This window comes from Rhincodon typus, chromosome 7 (genome assembly GCF_021869965.1).
Source record: "Rhincodon typus isolate 14 chromosome 7, sRhiTyp1.1, whole genome shotgun sequence".
Classification (NCBI taxonomy): Eukaryota; Metazoa; Chordata; class Chondrichthyes; order Orectolobiformes; family Rhincodontidae; genus Rhincodon; species Rhincodon typus.
The window spans coordinates 36,239,876-36,259,244 of NC_063338.1; the positions used below are offsets into that span (position 1 = coordinate 36,239,876).

General features: G+C 38.2%; 1 protein-coding gene across 1 annotated transcript in view; it reads right to left on the bottom strand.

The window, feature by feature from the left end:
- The window catches only part of znf804a (zinc finger protein 804A), a 320,998-nt gene that overhangs the window by 72,519 nt on the left and 229,110 nt on the right, over window positions 1–19,369 (bottom strand). Inside the window, exon 2 of the mRNA XM_048599364.1 lies at window positions 10,504–10,647. Coding sequence (XP_048455321.1) covers window positions 10,504–10,647 — 144 coding nt within the window. The remainder of the gene's footprint in view (window positions 1–10,503; window positions 10,648–19,369) is intronic.

Below are 19,369 nucleotides of genomic sequence, written 5' to 3' on the forward strand. Positions count from 1 at the left end.
TGCTGCTTGGCCTGCTGTGTTCATCCAGCTCTGCACCTTGTTGTCTCTATGCTCTGAAGTAATGTTTTTATTCCTACATAATTAACCTCAGAAGATTCAGTTTTCTTTTGGGCTATGTTCTGCCATGCAATCTCAGAGTCCAGTAAAATTTCGATCAGTGGTTTTTTGACCTTGTGCAGTTTAACCTCTCCCAACTTTCAAATGATTTTGAGGCCAAAACATGCCCTTCTCTTCAGGGGAGACAATTCTTGACTTTGAAGTATATATTTTTTTCTAGCATTCAATGAATTTTATTGCTATGACACAAAGATAGACAGTGAATCAAATCAGCCTTCATGTCTCTGTATTCACAACAGTAAAAATTACAATCCTCAAATTTAACCTCAATGGTTCTTACACAGACATTTCTTGATTACCCAGTGCCAAACTCTGTGAATAATCAATTCAACACCAGATTGTAGCTTAAACAATAAACTCAATAGTTTATTAACAATACAGTAACTTCAGCACAGCAAAATTAAACAACTTTTTTTTATATTCACACATGGGGTGTGGGTATCACTGGCTGGCCAGCATTTATTGTCCATCCCTAGCCTTGAACTGGGTGGTTTGCTAGGTCATTTCAGAGGAAAGTTGAAATTCAACCACATTGCTGTGCGTCTGAAGTCACACATAGACCAGACCAGGTGAGGATGACAGACTTCCTTCCCTAAAGGACATTAGAGATATCAGCAATAGTTTTATTCCCATGAGTAGATGCTTAATTCCAGCTTTTTTTAAAAAAATTTGTACTCAAATTCCACTATCTGCCATGGTGGGATTCAAACCCTGGTTCCCATAACATTAGCTCAGTTTCTGAATTAATAGTCTGGTGATAATACCACTAGGCCATCACACCCCCAAGATTTAATGGTTTAAACCCAATAACTTGAGTTTTCATCACCATTCACACAAAAGGCAGTCAAACAGACAAACAAACACAGTTAAGGGATAAATTTAAGAAAAAGAAAATTACAAAAGCGGCCGGATTATTTAAGCAGCTTTCATGACGCGTTGTTCCACAGGCAAAAATGATTGTTTCTTCGTTGATTTTCTGAAGATGTTGATCAATTCCACTTCTTCTAATTCACTCCATGGGATTCAATAATACTTATAACGTGGTTTTTATTCTCTGATATTTTAAAAGTTGATCATGAGAGCTTAGGCAGGGAGCTAACAAATTTTCATGCTATAGCATCAATAGCCAAACTCCTCCTCTCAGAAAACCCCAGTTCAAAACAATTCAAAAACTCCAGCCCCTCCCTCTGTTTGGCCATCACATTCTCTTCTATATTTGCCGGCAATAATTCCCAGGTACTCACCTTGTTAATGGCCAACATCTGCTATTTGGTTGAACATAATGCTTTCTCTGCAGTCATAGATTCTAATGAAGTCTTTGACCAAGAACCAACTTGTAATTAACTGACAAGTCTGGTGTCACAAACAAACAACATCTTGATTTTTCATTCTTTTTAAAAAATACGAGCTGCTGCCCATAGTTCAAATTAACAATCATCTTTAGATCACGGTTTACAGTTCCAAACCAAAAATTATAAAATAATGAAAAATCAGCGAGGGTTCTAAAACTATGTTGAACAGTTTCTTGTAGCATACCTTTAAAATTAAGTGCAATTCTCCCCAGACAGTGTGACTATAAACAGTGTTTTGCCAACTGAGGTTCTCTATCTGATAATCTGACTTGGTCCACGTCAAATTTGAAATTCATGAGATGCCATTTGAAGTACATGTCTACATGCCAAAATATTCTGTCTGTGTCACCGATTTTCCCAATATGTTTATCTTCTATTGGAAATTATTCAACCTCATGTATCTCTTTCCTGCGGATAGCTTTTCTGTCCTTTGCTTTTCTCTGGCTGATTTGACACATTTTCTAAACATGACCTATTTACTTACAATGAAAAAGGTTTGAAAGCTGAGCACAGTTTCTGTCTGTGAGAAATGCCTGAAATTTGCCTTAAATGTGTGCCAGACTCCTGCAATGATCCTTTTCAGGGTTTTTCTCATTTTAAGGAGTAGGGGTGTGTGTGATGGGAAAGCCATGGAGATGGAGGCAATTCACTGCAGAAGGCAGTGTTCTATCCTTTTAGGAAACCTTCTGACCAGGACTCAAAATGGCTATCACAGCATCCAATTAAGAAGTTGTCTCTCAGCAATGACAGCCTTGTAGCTATGACCTTTTTAATAGAGGAAGGTTTCTTTGCTCCACAGCTTTGGCAAAGACTATTATTGTTTGGTGTCAGTCCAGCCTATTGTAATGGTTTTCCTGGTGTAAATTTTATGGTTTTATATCTTAAGAACTAAATAGATCTCCTATGCCCAGTTTTATCTCTCCTAGAATTGACTTGCTTTGCTTCTGGACCTCTGCTTCACTCACTATCCAAATTGCTTTCTCTAGAGTGAGGTCTTCATTAGACGGTAAAAATAAATCTGTCAAAGATGCATCAGTAATGCTTCTACAAATCGCATCTCTTATGAAGTCAGACTTTAAATTACCATTGCCTTATCTCTCCATTAGACTCAAGAGACCATGAACAATATTGTCTAGAGATCCACCAGAACACTACTCTTTTGCAAAATCTTGTCTTTCAGAATTTTATTAGTTCTAAGGTTAAAATAATTGTCAAAGCTTTCAAACACCTCTCTGAATTTGTCTGAAGTTTTATTTACCTGTTGGTGAGCATTAACATCATCTGCTATATTCCCAATTGGGTACAAAAGTGTATTTACTTGTTCAGCTTCTGGTCTTCCTATCCGGTATTGTTGCTATATTCTCAAAATGATTTTCTGCAGGATGTCGAATTTTGTGTTTTATTTTGGCTAATGAACAAATGAACAAATGAACAAATGAAAAAGTACAGCGCAGGAATAGGCCCTTTGGCCTTCCAAGCCGGTGCTGACCATCGTGCCCTAATTAATCTAAAAACAAACCTGCCATTTTTCAAATCGTATCCCTCTATTCCCTCCCTATTCATGTACCCATCTAGGAGCCTCTTAAATGTCTTCAATGTGCCCACTTCCACTACCTCTTCTGGTAGTGCATTCCAGGCTGCTAGCACTCTATGTGTGAAAGACATCCCTCGCACAACTCCCTTAAACTTTCCCCCTCTTGAACCTGTGCCCCCTTGTAAGTGAAACTTCAACCCTGGGAAAAAGCCTCTGACAATCCACCCTAGCTATGCCTTTCATGAGTTAGTGGACCTCTATCAGGTCTGCTCTCAGTCACCGTCTTTCCAGTGAAAACAATCCTAGTCTTTTTAACCTTTCCTCATAGTCAATACCCTGGAGACCAGGCAACATCCTGGTGAACCTTCTCTGTACTCTGTCCAAAGCTTCCACATCCTTCTGGTAGTGTGGTGACCAAAACTGCACACAATACACCAAATGCGGCCTAACAAGAGTTTTATATAGCTGCAACATGTTTTGCCAACTCTTATACTACGGGCGATGAAGACAAGCATGCCATATACCTTCCTAACCATCCTAACGACCTGTGTTGCCACTTCAGGGAACTGTGGACCTACACGCCCAGGTCTACCTGAATGTTAGTGTTCCTAAGGGTTCTGTTATTTACAATATAATTCACACCTAAATTTGATCCTCCAAAATGCATCACCTCGTATTTGTCTGGATTAAACTCCATCTGCCATTTCAGTGCCCAAGTTGCCAATCTATCTATATCCTTGTATACTTTCACAATCATTGGCACTATCAGCAACTCACAATCGTTGGCACTGTTCGTAACTTCTCTGAAATGAAATCTTCCGAGCAATATTATTTTTGATGCAATAATCTTTGAATGTAATTAGCTATTTTGTCTGCTTTAAAGTTATTTATTCTACAACAATGGCACTTCACCTGTGCTGTGCAGCTTTAATAGATATTTTCCCATGTTCCTGGCCTTGGTCCTGCTGTTATCTCTTTGTGTACTGGAAAAGAACTTGTGTTCAACCAGACTTATGTATTTCTTTAAACTTCCCAATGCCTATCAGCATTAAATGACTTGGTTAGCAAATCATTCAGTTCTCCACTACTGGAATATATGAGATTTCTCTCAGTTTTGGTTTACCAGCCTTGTTTTGTGGTATCCAAACACGATAGCAATGATGCTCAATTGAAGTTGGAACATCTTTTAAAAATACTTGCTTTTTCAGCCTGAATTACTGAGCCATTTAAGGTTTCTCCTTTGGTACACAGGAATTTTGGTTTTGACTTATGCAATCCTTGGTGCACTGTTGGCTCACTGGCTCAACTTGGACTTAAGACCATTTGGTCAGACCACTACCTCACAATGTAGCCAGTATCTCTGCTTTAGAGTTACGGATTTCTTCTGTTCCTGTGCCTCTCCTGCCAGGCCTCAAACAATTTCAGTGCCATTCTCTGAAATATTCTTCTGCATTGAGTGTTGCCATGAGGTTGGTAGCGTTCACTGTCATCAGTAGTCAAACTACCTGTTTTCATTAAAATCTTCTGGGTCTTTCTTTTTTCCTGACTTTTGTTTTGAATGCCTAATTTCTAATTTTGCTTAGTTGGCGCCACATAGACAAAGTCAGAAGTCACATGAGTCACTGCTATTTAATGTGATGGCAGGGACTAACCACTGCCTCCATTTTGTGTCTGGGTTACATCAAACCCAAAGTGGTCTACTATGGATTAGGATTTCCTCTTTTCTGGTCAATAAGAAGTGCTACATTGGCCAAACAAAAATGAGCTTCCTTGTACTACTGCAGCTAAATACAGGTTACATGAATATGACCCACAGTACTACAGAGACTGTTAGGAGCACACTAATGCTGCAGTTGTTTTCTACCAGCTCCTTCTTGAGATATCATCATTAGTCTGCTACAGGATGACTTTTGAAAAACACTTCGAAAGAAGGTGGTTGACCTTCTATATCTGAAGGTTATAACAGCACAAGACTTTTGTGCTGCCAGATTCTGCGTAGTTAATCATGTCAGAAATATACCACATCAGATGGCCTGTAGAGATGTAAGCCTGTGATGGATTTTGGAAGTAATTTCATTTTTGATGTTGTGTAAAGCAAGCAATATTGGATTGGCTCCCCACTATACCTTTATTGATTTATCATATTTGGAAATAGGTGCTTAAATGTCAGCTAATCAAATATTGCCCATTTATTCAATCATCAAAGGTTAGTCTGTGACAGATTCCTTGTGAAACAGAGGTATTAATCAGAAAAAGTGTTGAATAGATGTAGGGAAACATCACTTGGGTGCAAATGGATTCAAATGTCAGTCTTTCAAGAACTAAAATTCTTTATGTTATCTCCATATGGATTAGTCCATAAATAAAGAACAGCTGTAGTCAATCAATACTTGGGTGTTACTAGACCATGGATATATTATTCTGCATGTCAATGGCTGTTATCCAGGAAGCAGTTAGGTTGATAATATTAGGCAATGGCCCACAGTGCCTGCATGTTTGAAAGGAGAGGATATAATAGTGAATGGGTAATGGGTTTTATTGGAGGGGATTGACTTCTCCCTGCATGTTTGCTACGACAACTGAGAAATCAGCCAACAGCATAATCTGAAAACCTGAGCATCTGTTAAATGGTGTACATCTCTCACACAAACATGCAGGAGAATATACAAAATATTTTACCACAATGGAAGTGTGTGAGAAGCCACAATGGTTTGTGCTGAAATAAGACTTTGTGAGGAGGTTTGGAAATTCCTATTTCTGGATTATGTCCTCCTGGATAAGCTCCAGATGGGTAAAAATGGACAAGAGTGACAGATATACTCACCATCCTCTTCCTTCTTCTTCCTGAAAACTCATGCCTCATAAACTTGCAAGTGTTGGGTGTCTACATTGTTACATATATGTTTCCACTGGGACTTTCTGATCTGGTCTTCATTGTCCTATTCGCTTTACAACTTGCTATTTTACATGTAGCTGGTGCCCTTTAGAGTTGATCCTTTAAGGGCAGGATTTTCCAACCTCTAGCTAAATGTGCCACAGGTCATGTTCATTGGTCAAGCTTTCCCAGTGCTTGTGACTGAATCAAATTAGGAGGAGCAGTTCCCACAGGAAATCTGGGCCAGGTTATAACTCAAAGCCTGCAACTTGGGGCAAGTCAATCCCATTTCTGCTATACAGAAAAAAAAACCAGGGCTGCATAATTCTTTAGTTATGTTTTGTTTAATTCACAGAAAAAGTTAAACTCTGAGTTATAGTTGACATTATTCCATGAAGCTTATGGATGTTGTGTTAACAGGAGCAGATCTCCAAAGGCTACCTCTCCCTATTCTCCTCATTAAATACAATACTGCGACACAAGCTATTCACTTAACCATTATTTCCATGTTTTTTATAGTAACTGTAGGTTACAAGTACATCAACCCTAAATGAATAGGGAAAAGCTCGCATTTACTCTTTGTTCTTGAGCTGTTAAGTATTAGAGCAACAGTGCAATGACACAGAATTGTTGTCAAATTATATTCTATTCCGTTAAATGCATAAACCATACCTTACAATTTTCAAACAGAATAATGCATGAAAGAGAGTTGCAGTATTTGAAAAGTTATTATTATTTCAAACACACTACATCATTTGGTTGTAAACTGTTTAAAATAATTTTCAACATGACATTGCTAGGTCTTATCTTTAGGACCTAGATTAATAATAGATGGAACTAGCCAGTTAGAAGTGCTTTCATAATATAAGGAGATATTTTAAATAGTAACATCAATGATAAGTTAATTAGAAGGAAGCACTTATGCCATAGCCACAGCATTTTCCAGCAAATTAATGGAAAAACTGATATTCTGGTGTTTACACATTTGAAAAACATAAAATGCCTATTATAATATTTAAAATGTATAGGGATCAATTTGTGTACTCAGATGTAAGACAAGAACTACATGCAAAGTACAGAGTAAACAATTATGCCATTCTGCAAGCGGACACTGAAATAGTTAAAAGCTGCATTACAGTTGACAGAATAGAAGCTTACAGATAAACAAGTGATGTGAAATGGTACAACTGTGCTGTCAGATCGAATATAGTCAAATCTATCACAACCTCAACACCTACCACAATACGAGGAAGTAAAACTTCTCATTCTAGTTGATTTCATTGGCAAGCGAGTGTAGTGATTGGAACGAGATCAGCCAGGTGGACCTCATAGGATATAAGTTCCCTGATCGGAGCTGTTAATCAGGTCCAATCGGGGAGCCCTGATTGACGAATAAAAACAGGAGTGGTAGGGGTTCTGTTCACTTTTGAAGCAAGCTCTGAGCTATCTGTGTCAGTATCAAGCACTATGCACGTGTAAATAAAGGGTGACTTGGTGACAGGATACCAGGCTTTGTGGAGCTATTTCAATGAGCAAGCTATGGCATTTGAGATGGAGTCATGAGTTCCTTTTTAAAGGATTCATTAATCCCAGAACTTGACTTTTAGTTGACTTATTGGCATTTCTTGCTGATCAATGTTCTTCACTCTAGGCTAAATGGTAAAGATAGTACCAAACTTAAAGAAAACATAAATTTGTGCAAAGACAAATGGCAAGTCATTGGACAAAATATTAAAAACTGTGAACAATAATCAAAAGGTTGATGGGTAAATAATTAGAGTACAAGGGTAAACTAGTCAGAAACATAAAACAGATAGTAAGAATTTCTATAAATATTTAAAAAAAAACAATAGTTAACAATGTGAGTGTTGTTCTATAGAAACTGTGTCTGGAGAATTGATAATGGAAAATAAGGAGACAGTAGGTGAATTGAACAGATATTTTTGCATTGGTCTGTACCATAGAGGATGTAAGTAATATTCTGAAAGAAACAATAAATCAACAAATAAAATGGAGAGAATTCATTAGAATCACAATCACTTTGGAACTGCAAACTGACAACTGCCCAGGTCCTGATGGACTTCATCTTTAAAAAAGTGTCCAGTGGGATGATTGATGCATTGGTTTTAATTTTCCAAAACTCCCTTGACTGGGGAATAGCTTCACTAGATTTGCAAATAGCAAATGTAATTCCTTCACTCAAAAACAGAGCGATGCAGAGAGCAGGAAACTGAAGGCCACCCTCCATCATAGAGAGAATGTTAAGAAGTTATAGCTGGATGCTTACATTAATTCAAAGTAATCAGGCAGAGTCAGAGTTTTGTGTAAAGTAAATTGTGTTTGACGAATTTATTGGAGATCTTTGAGGAGATAATCTGTACACTGAATAAAGAACAGGTTGATTTGCTGTATTTAGATTTTCAGAAGGCATTTAATAAAGCACCATATCAAAGGTTATTGTGGAAAATAAAATCTTGTGGTGTAGCATAATGGCACAGATAGTTGATAGGCAGGCTAACTAAAAACAGAGTGTAGACATAAATTTCTTTTTCAGGTTGCCAAAATGTAAGGAGTGATGTGTGACAGGGATTGGTGTCAAGATCACAGCTGTTAACATTTATATCCCTGACTTTGGTGAAGGGACAGAACATATGCTTGCCAAATGTGCTGGATAAGTATGAAAGTAAGTTGTGAAGAAGATTTGAAAAAAGGTACAAAAAAACTTTATAGGTTAAATGAGTGAGAAAATGTGTGGAAAATGGGATATAATGTGGGAAAATGAGAAATTGTCCATTCACACACGAGGACGCCCAAACACCTCTCTATCTTAAAGCTCTGCAGCCTCTCATCATTTAGATAAGAATATAAAAGAAGCAAATTCTCTAAATGATGAGAGGTTGCAGAGCTTTGAGATATAGAGGCATTTGGGTATCTTAGTGTGTGAATCGCAAAAGGTTAGTATACAGTTTTAGCAAGTAATTGGGATAAGCAATAGAATGTTATTATTTATTGTGAGGGGAATTGAATTGCAACACAGGGAAGTTATGCTTCAGTTATACAGGGCATTACTGAGACCACATCAGGAGTACTGTAACACAGTATTGGTCTCCTTATTTAAGGAAGGATATAAATGCATTGGAAGCAGTTCAGAAGCTGACCAGACCAATACCTGGAATAGATCATAGAATCCCTACACTGTGGAAATAGGCCCTTCAGCCCTACAAGCCCACACGGACCCTCAGAGCATCCCACCCAGACCCATTCCCCTATAACCCACCTAATCTACACATCCCTGAACAATATGGGCAATTTAGCATGGCCAATCCACCCAGCCTGCACATCTTTGGACTGAGGGAGGAAACCCACACAGACACAGGGAGAATGTGCAAACTCCACACAGTCACCTGAGGGTAGAATTGAACCTGGGTCCCTGGTGCTGTGAGGCAGCAGTGCTAACCACTGAGCCACCGTGAAAGGGTTGTTTTGAGAAAAGGATAGGTAATCTAGCTTTGTATTTGCTGGAGTTTAGAAGAGTCTGAGGTGACTTGATTGAAATATATAAGATCATGAAGAGTTTTGACAGAGTAGATATGGTGAGGATGTTTCCTCTTATGAGACAATCGAGAAATAGTGGTCACTCTTTAGAAATCATGGCTGTTCATTTGAAATAGAGGTAAGATGATTTTATCCCTCTCTGTCAGAGGGCTTGAGTCTTTTAAACTCTCTTCCTGAAAAGATGATGGAAGCAGAGTCTTTGAAACTTTAAACACAGAGATAGATCCATTCTTGTTAAGCAAGGGGCTGAAAGATTTTTGAGGGCAGTTGACAATGCCAATCTGAGGTTACAATCTGATCAAGTATGATCTTAATTAATGGTGGAGCAAGCTCAAAGAGTTGAAAGATTCTTGCTGCTTGTTTGGATGCAAGTCTCACTAAATTTGTCATTATGCATTAATGTTGAAAATAATCTCAGATGGGTATCCACTGAGTCCAACGTTCAGCTAGTAAATCTGAATTGTAATGTCAACTGCAGCTTGGATATGTTCCGATCTACAATCCCCAGAATACGTAACCTTGGTGAACACATGTTCAACTGTCTCTTTTCTATTAAAGTTGTTAAAGTTTCCAGAAGGGTACTGGTCTACCTCACAGTCTACCGTCACTGTCTACTGACAGTTCATGACATGACATTGCAGACTGCTGATATTGTAAGACTGTGTACTTCAGATGGTCACAGATGTCAATCTATTGTTCAGATTTGCTAGCACTGTTATTTTAATTGCACACATGAAAACATATCTATACCATAAAGTTAGTCACCATGCTAAAAGAAATAGCATTTTTTTTTAAAAGTGTACTGTCAAAAAGCAAACATGGAAAATGCATATTTAACTTAAACATAGTGAGATTATTAATCCAATGATACTTCATTACTTTGATGCTACTTTTTTACATTCTGCATCTACGATAAGTAATTCATGCAAGAATTTTATGTATCATTATTCATAGATCAGGAGTTACAATGAAGATTCCATTTGCAGTACTTTCAGTCATGAACGTGTTAAATACATCTGTTCCAATACTGAGTTGTAACTGTTATCACAATACCAGGATTGTTTCCTTACCTGCTTGTGAGCATGATCATAGGAATTTATATGGTTATCAAACTCTTGATGTTTATAATATTGTTTGTCACACAATTCACAGTAGAAGTTGGCCTTCAGATCCTCCAAGGCCTTTGTTATTGCTTTTTCCTTTTCAGCGTAGTCCTGTGAAGAAATCAAAGAATTTGTTATTCTAAAGGTTTTGCATTTCAAAATATTTTAGAACCTCGTACTGTTTTGCTGAACACTTTGTAATTATGTATCCCTTGGCTTTCAACATGTTGACATCTTGTATGTAAATTTTATTTTCTAGTGAAGTAAATATTAGCAATTTCAAGCTCAAAGATTATTTAGAAGTGGTGTGTCAATCTGGCACACAGCCAGCGAGACATTGTATTAATGATAATCTGTAACAAGGCTAAATTTAATCATGCAACCTTTCAAAACATATCCAAGACTTTTCTTTTGAGTCTCAACATAAACTCATTTTCAAGATAGGATATGTAAAGCGAATGCATTTGTATTTTTACAGGCTGTGACTTGAATATCTTAAGCCTCAACCACTTCTCTATATTGCACTCAAAATCAAGCTAAAACCCTCTTTAAGAAGAAGTGATTAAAAATAAAGCTGTACAAGCCATATTTTAACAATAGAATCAAAGATAGCAGGAACTGCAGATGCTGGAGAATCCGAGACAACAAGGTGCAGGGCTGGATGAACACAGCAGGCCAAGCAGCATCATAGGAGCTCATATTTTAACAATAGTTAGTTTATCCTTTACATTTTTTCAAAACTTTGACAGCATGAGGAAGAAAAATAAATTGACTTTAAAATAGCTGTTAGAATGGTCATAATGGACCATGTCAAAATGTTGATCATTCATAAATTTAAAATGCAGTCTTCTGTAAGTTTTTGCAACTTTATTTTAGTAGAATTACTATGGTTTCAGAACCACAGAATTACAATGGTCTCTGGAAGGGTGTGGACAATCAAGCAATTCTGCTCTTTGAACAGTCAGATGTAGTTTCTTTCTTGCAGCATTGAAAGCATAGAAAATTTATTTGGATGTTTCCAAGAACTTTCTATAATTGTGGTTAGGCAATTAATCACCCACCTTTGCCATTCAGCTTGTGGTAATTATCCAGTTTAAAGGTTAAGTGCATTTGTACCATTAAGACCTAGCACGTTTTCTACATTGAATTCAACAGTATTTCGCAACTTTCTTCACATCTACACTCAATTAATCTATCTAATTACTCCAATTCCCTTATTTATGTTTTCATTCTACATTAAAAATAAAAAAGTAAATTGGTCATTCAAAATTTCCACCATTCCTTCATCCTTCATATGCATCTCTAAATCCTCCACTATTTCTCTTTTTTATTCTCCACGCTGTTATTTCTCACAGTTTTCTTTTCCTTTTTTGCTTTCCTTCTATTTTCTATGCGGTTTGTTTTTATTTTGCTTATTAGTACTGGATTTTGTCATTTGCATTTTTTAACTTCTTTTAGTTTGTTCTACAATAAATTTAAGTTTTACTTCGTGTTTACTTCCTGTGTGACTATATCTTGTTGATATCCAAATTAACTGCTATTTGAAAGATTCAGGTATTTACTAACCTACCTATAAATGTTAATTCTAATTTATCTGCATTGAGCTCATAATTGGCCTGCTGAAAATATTTTTTACAATTGAGTATCTTAGACTGACTTATATTGAAACTAATTATTTTACGGTCACTGCTTCTGAGTTGTCTTATCCTCTCAATATCTGTTTGATAAATATTAATTCCTAAAACTAACTGCAGTATTGAATTTGTTGTATAAACTTTTTACTTTAAACCAAATCTGTGAATAATTAAAGTCACCCTTAGTACTGACCTGTTGTATCTGCATTTTGTTCAATTTATGTAAAAATCTCTATCCTCTCCCTATTTGTCAGTCTGTAATAAACTCCCAAAAGAATTATTTTCTTCTCCTTATTCTTTAATAACAATTGAATAATTTTGTATTTCACCACCTATTTCACTTTTACATTCAACTGCTCTAATGGAATTTTCGATCATGTAGCCAAACATTTTTTTCTACTTTATTTCTCCTAAATGGTTTGTGTTTAAGGATATTTAGTCCTAATCCAGCTGCAGCTCAAGTTCTGCCTCTGTTAACTACATCAAGCCCCCGCTACAATTTTTACATGTAGTTCATCAATTTTATTCAAAATAATTTGGACATTTACATTGGGGTCATTCAAAGCTGCCTCCGTTTGACGGTCTTACACTTTTTTTTATTTATTCATTTTGTGGGATGTGGGCATGCTGGCTGGCCAGCAGTTATTGCCCATTCCTAGTTGCCCTAGAGAAGGTGGCAGGGAGCTGCCTTTTTGAACCACTGCAGTCCACCCATTGTAGGTTGACCCACAATGCCATTAGGTAGGGAATTCCAGGATTTTGACCCAGCAACAGTGAAGGAACGGTGATATATTTCCAAATCAGGATGGTGAGTGGCTTCAAGGGGAACTTGAAGATGATGGTGTTCCCATTTATCTGCTGCCCTTGTCCTTTTAGTTGGAAGTGGTCGTGGGTTTGGAAGGTGCTGTCTGAAGATCTTTGGTGAATTTCTGCAGTGCTTTAGGTAGATAGTACACACTGTTGCTACTAAGCATCAGTGGTGGAGGAAGTGGATGCTTGTGGATGTAGTGGGCAATCAAGTGGGCTGCTTTGTCTTGGATAGTGTCAAGCTTCTTGAGTGTTATTGGAGCTGCACTCATCCAGGCAAGTGGGGAGTATTCTTTCACACTCCTGACTTGTAGATGGTGGGCAAGCTTTGGGGAATCAGGAAGTAAGTTACTCGCCTCAGATTCCTTGCCTCTGACCTGCTCTTGTAGCCACTGCATTTATGTGGTGAGTCCAGCTGAGTTTCTGATCAATGGTAACCCCCAGGATAGTGATAGCGGGGGACTCAGTGATAGTAACACCATTGAATGTCAAGGGGCTGGTTTGTTTTTCTCTCCCTCTTTTTCTTCTTTTTTACCTGTTTACTTTACCCCCAGATGGACATCATTCTCCTGGAGCTACAATGAAACTGTGGTTCAAATTTTACTCTTTTGTCATTCTGGTTTAATCTTTTTTCACACTGCTCTTTTTGTCTTTTTAGATTGCCCATGTACTTTGTCAATTTTGCTCCTCATTTTTGTGTTCTCATTTATTTATTCTCCATTTTTCCCCCAAATTTATTTTAATTCTAGTTATGCACTCACTGTAGATAATGATGAAGCACTTCTGGTTTGTATATGTCTAACTAGTCTTCAATCTGATTGCAACATTCCAAGAATATTTAATATGAGATTTTTTTTCCTATACTTTCAACCCAATCAGATATTTATCACCCTATGTTCCCAGTCCTATCCAGATGACCATATGATATTGAGATTAATAACTGGGAGTCCTATTCTGGAATTGAAAATTACTCTCAGTAACAGTGACTATGAAACTATCACTGATTGACATAAAAACTCCTCTGGTTCACCAATATCTTTTAAAGAAAGAAATCTGCTATCCCTATTTTGTCTGGCATACATGTGACTTCAGCAATGTGTTTGACTCTTAGTTACTCTCTGAAAATGGCTGAGAAAACCATTCAGTTTAAGGGCAACTAAGGATGGATGACTAATTGTGGTTTTGCCAATGACATCAACATTCCATGATTTTCTTTTTAAAAATCTTCTTCACCCACCTCTGAATTCCTAAAAGTCTCACTGATCAAAGTTTTGGTAAAGCTCTGTAGCTCAGGTTGTGGGTGAGGTTACTGACTTGCTCATCGAGCTGGCTTGTTTTCGTTCAGACGTTTCATCACCGTGCTAGGTGACATCATCAGTGGAGCCTCCGATGAAGCGATGTTATTCTACTCTGCTTAGAATTTACACTGTTTGGTCCATTATGGTGAGTAGTGTCATTTCCAGTTTTGATCTGTATGGATTTGTATATGGAGTCCAATTCTATGTGTTTGTTGATTGCACGACGAACTCTCCTTAATATCAGTACACTCAGAAAATGAAGGCCATCATTTTGACTGGGACAAGATAACCATAGTAGCTCAAGCCAAACATAGACACTTACGGAAATTCCTACAGGCATGGCTCTCCACCCATAATGCAATCAGCAAACACATGGAATTGGACCCCATATACAAACCCATGCAGATCAAAATCAGAAATGACAGTACTCACCATAACAGACCAGACAGTATAAATTCCAAGACATAGTAGGAACTGCAGATGCTGGAGAATCTGAGATAACAAGGTGTAGAGCTGGATGAACACAGCAGGCCAAGCAGCATCAGAGGAGCAGGAAAGCTGATGTTTTGGGCCTAGACCCTTCTTCTGTGTGCTCACTCAATCTATCTATATTCCTTTGCAGGCTCACTACCTCTATATGACAACTTATTTTGCTGCTTATTCTTGTATTAATGGCAAATTTATCTCTCATACAATCAGTCCCTTCAGTCACATCACAGATATAGATTACAAATAGTTGAAGCCACAACACTGATCCCTCTGGCACTCTTTTTGAAGAAGGGTCTAGGCCTGAAATGTCAGCTTTCCTGCTCCTATGATGCCGCTTGGCCTGCTGTGTTCATCCAGCTCTACACCTTGTTATCTCAGTATAAATTCCAAGCCGAGTAGAATAACATCGCTTCATCGGAGGCTGCACTGTTGATGTCACCTGGCATGGTGACGAAACGTCTGAATGAGAACAAGCCAGCTCGGTGAGCAAGTCAACAACCTCCTAAAGGCCTCTTTGATCTCAGTTCTGTTCTTCTTATATGTTCAACTATGAGCTATGCCATAGGATTTGTTTTCCTCTCCCTCTTTTCCTTCTGTTTTACCTGTCTGCTTTATCCCTGGAGCCGTAAGGAAACTGTGGCTCAAACGTTACAATGGCCTGATAATAGTTTCTGAAGCATGGATGAGAGTTGAGTATAGGGACCCCACAAAATCTCTATTGCAACAGGGAATTGAAGATTTTGCTGGGCACTGCCCCTACACCCAGATTCTTCTCTAGCATCAAGTTCTGCAATCTTTCTCCATTTAAGCAATATGGTGCTTTTGTAATCTTCCTTCCAAATAAACAGATTCATAATATACTTCATCTTCCAAATTTCTGTGTGCTCACTCAATCTATCTATATTCCTTTGCAGGCTCACTACCTCTATTTGACAACTTATTTTGCTGCTTATCCTTGTATTAATGGCAAATTTATCTCTCATACAATCAGTCCCTTCAGTCACATCACATATATAGATTACAAATAGTTGAAGCCACAACACTGATCCCTCTGGCACTCTACAGCCTGTCAGCCATAAAAGCAAAAGACCCATTTACCCCTAGTCTCTGGGATGAGGAGAAATGGCTTCTCTCAGAGAATTGTGAGTCTTTGAAATTGTCGACAGTCAGAGGATTGGGTACATTTAAGTTTGAGGGGGCACATTTTTACTTCTCTGTGAATCAAGGGATATGGGGAGCAGATGGGAAAATGGAGTTGGGGCAGGAGATGAATGATGGCAATAAATGATGAACCAGGCTCGAGCCACAGTCTGATCAACTTTTTCTCCTAATTTGTATGTTCTCATGTTCACGAGTTCTGTACACAGTGGATAGAGTCATAGAGATGTACAGCACAGAAACAGACCCTTCTGTTCAACTCGTCCATGCCGACCAGATATCCTAAATAAATTTGGTCCCATTTGCTAGCATTTAGCCCATACCTCCCTGAGCCCTTCCTATTCATATACCCATCCAGATGTCTTTTAAATGTTAGAATTGTACCAGCCTCCACCATTTCCTCTGGCAACTTATTCCACACGTGCATCACCGTCTGTGTGTAAAAGTTGCCCCTAAGGTCCCTTTTAAATCTTTCGCCGCGCACCTTAAACCTATGTCCTCTAGTTTTAGACTCCCCTACCCTGGGGAAAAGACCTTGACTATTCACTCAATCCATGCCCCTCATGATTTTATAAATTTCTATAAGATTACCCCTCAGCCTCTGAGGCTTCAGAGAAAAGAGCCCCAGCCTATTCAGCCTCTCCCTATACCCAAACCCTCCAATCCTGGCAACCCTTGTAAATCTTTCTGAACCCTTTCAAGTTTAACAACATCTTTCCCAAAGAATTGAATACAATATTCCAAAAGTTGCCTAACCAATGTCCTGTACAGCCGCAACATGACGTCCCAACATTTATAGTCAAAGCTTAGTGGGGGGGCTGACCAATAAAAACAAGTGTACCAAATGATTGGGTAAGCAGGGTGTGTAATTTTGTTATCAGGAAATTTCCCTTGTTGTACTAATTCTTTTTACCCTTGGTTTACTATCCATATCTTTTCTTTTGCCATTGGCAAATATAATGATAAGCATGAGTGCATTTTAATAACTTAATCCTACAGTTGCAACGGTAAAGTAAAATAAACCAAATGGCAGAGAGGCAGACTTAGCACTGACCTGAAACCCGATTCTGAATTTTCAGGAGAATATTCTTGCTATTATGATCAAATTGTAAAGCATGTGCAGAAGAACTGACAACACAACAACATACACATATACTTACATACAGCTACCAAATAACACTTTAAAAGCTTATTCAAACCATTGAAACTAGGTTGTGAATTTGTCTCTAACTTTGAGCAATTGACATCTCTAACACTACATGTTTAGCAGACAGAAAGTGCAAGGTTCCCTGGTGATTATTTTTTTGGGGGAGGGTGGTTTGCGGAAAGAGAGAATTGTTTTTTATAACTCCTTCTGTTGTTGGAATCTCTAATGGCCTGTTGTCAAGCTTAAGATATAACTTGAAATATTCCACATATTCTGCTATTCCTGCACATGACCATGACAGTCAGGTCTTGATGATTATCAGCTACACATACTGAGGTATTGAGGGCAGGTACATCTGGGGATTGGAAACCTTATGGAACAGATGATGAATGCATGAAAGTAATTTCTGTGGCAGCCATATTCCCACAAGTATGGATTATGGAGCTGTAAGTGAGAAACTTTCAGGAAGCAGTTTGTAAAATATGGGATTAACTGCCAAAAATCCAGCTGCTCAGTCTCTCATTAAGACTCAGATACAGGCTCAAAGTTTAACTCATTCACTGCCACATGCTGTCTATGATGTGGCACCATTCGTCCATCTTGTTGAAGCCATATCACGAGTCACTATAAACTCTTAACCAACACTAAGAATTTGTTGATTTACATTTTACAAACTTCATTTTGACTTCAGTAAAATAAGATGCATAAGTGCACTTTATCAAACCAGAAAAGAACAACTTCATCAAACACTTTTCCGTTTGGGTGTATATTAACCTCTCATTTTGTACTGTTCTCATTTTTATTTCCTTTTGTAATAAGTTATTTCAGTGATACACAATGTTAAAAGGATGATCACGAAGGAGCTTTGGTTCAAATTTCGATGTTACTCAATTCCAGAACCAGGCGGCTAAGGGCTAAGGTGGCTAACAAAATCATACTGACCCTGACAGGTGAAGCCCAACAATCTTCACTCTTTGACAAAGCAAATCTTAACTCCTAGACCTTCTCTGTAAGGCCTGGTCAACTGCTGCCTAAAATTGATAGGAAGATGCAGCTGGCTGGTGTACAGCAACAGATGTTGGGCAGCAGAAGATCAGTAGCAAGGATTCACTTAACAGTCCCCCAAACTTAATTAAATTGAGGGAAAGGATTTTCAGAGGGCTTCATGATTGGAAAAGGTGGGGAATTCTTAGATAAAAGAATTCCTAAAATGTTCTTGTCAGGCCCACAACTCCTTTTGATCCACCATGCAAGTTAAAATATATTCAGAGATAGTAGGTACTGCCGATGCTGGAGAATCTGAGATTACAAGGTGTAGAGCTGGACGGGTCTAGGCCCGAAACATCAGCCTTCCTGCTCCTCTGATGCTGCTTGGCCTGCTGTGTTCATCCAGCTCTACAGCTTGTTATCTAAGTTAAAATAAAACTTGCTGTTTCTGACCCTGTACTTACGCACTTATTTACCATCCTAAATCAGTGAGGTTAAGTAGAATTGTAAATACTTTGTTAGGCTACAAAGTGGTTACCAACCATAGCAACATGCACATTTACCTAGCACCTTCTACTAAATAAAAGGTACTTCACAGGGCATTATAAAAGAATATTTGGCACCACATCATATCGGAGCTATTAGGACAGATGAACAAACACTTGGTCAAAATAGTAGATTTTAAAGAGATTTGGAAAGGATACTTTCTGAGAGATAGAGGAGGTATGATTTAAGGAGACAACTCCAGGACTTAGGCACCAGGCAGCTAAAGGCAGGGTTGCCAGCAGAGGAATAATTAAAATTGAGAATGATCAAAATCAGAGCAGCACAAATATTTCAGCTTTTTGGGCGTGAAGAAAATTGTAGAGAAACATAGGATTACAAGGGATCTATTGTGTGGGAACGTACTATTCAAACCAACCAATCAAATATCAGTGTTTATAGTCCATTTGTACTTCCTGTCATCTTTTCATATCTAAATACTGTTGCAAAGTTAGGTATAGTACTTGTGGATTGGAAGGCAGGACATTAGAATTTGTTTGTAAAATGATAGTGGGGGGGGGGGGTTGGGGAGAGTGTGTGGTCCCGTTAAAAGATGATCTGTCTTTTTCTAGGCTTGGAGATTCAAAAAATGTCTGCAGGCAGCTTCAGATGCACAGAGAGTTCTTGAAACTGAAACATAGTAACAAAAGGCTATACTGTTATCAGGCAAAGCAGCACTTTTACCAAGACGACAAGGTGTAGAGCTGGATGAACACAGCAGGCCAAGCAGCATCAGAGGAGCAGGAAGGCTGATGTTTCGGGCTTAGACT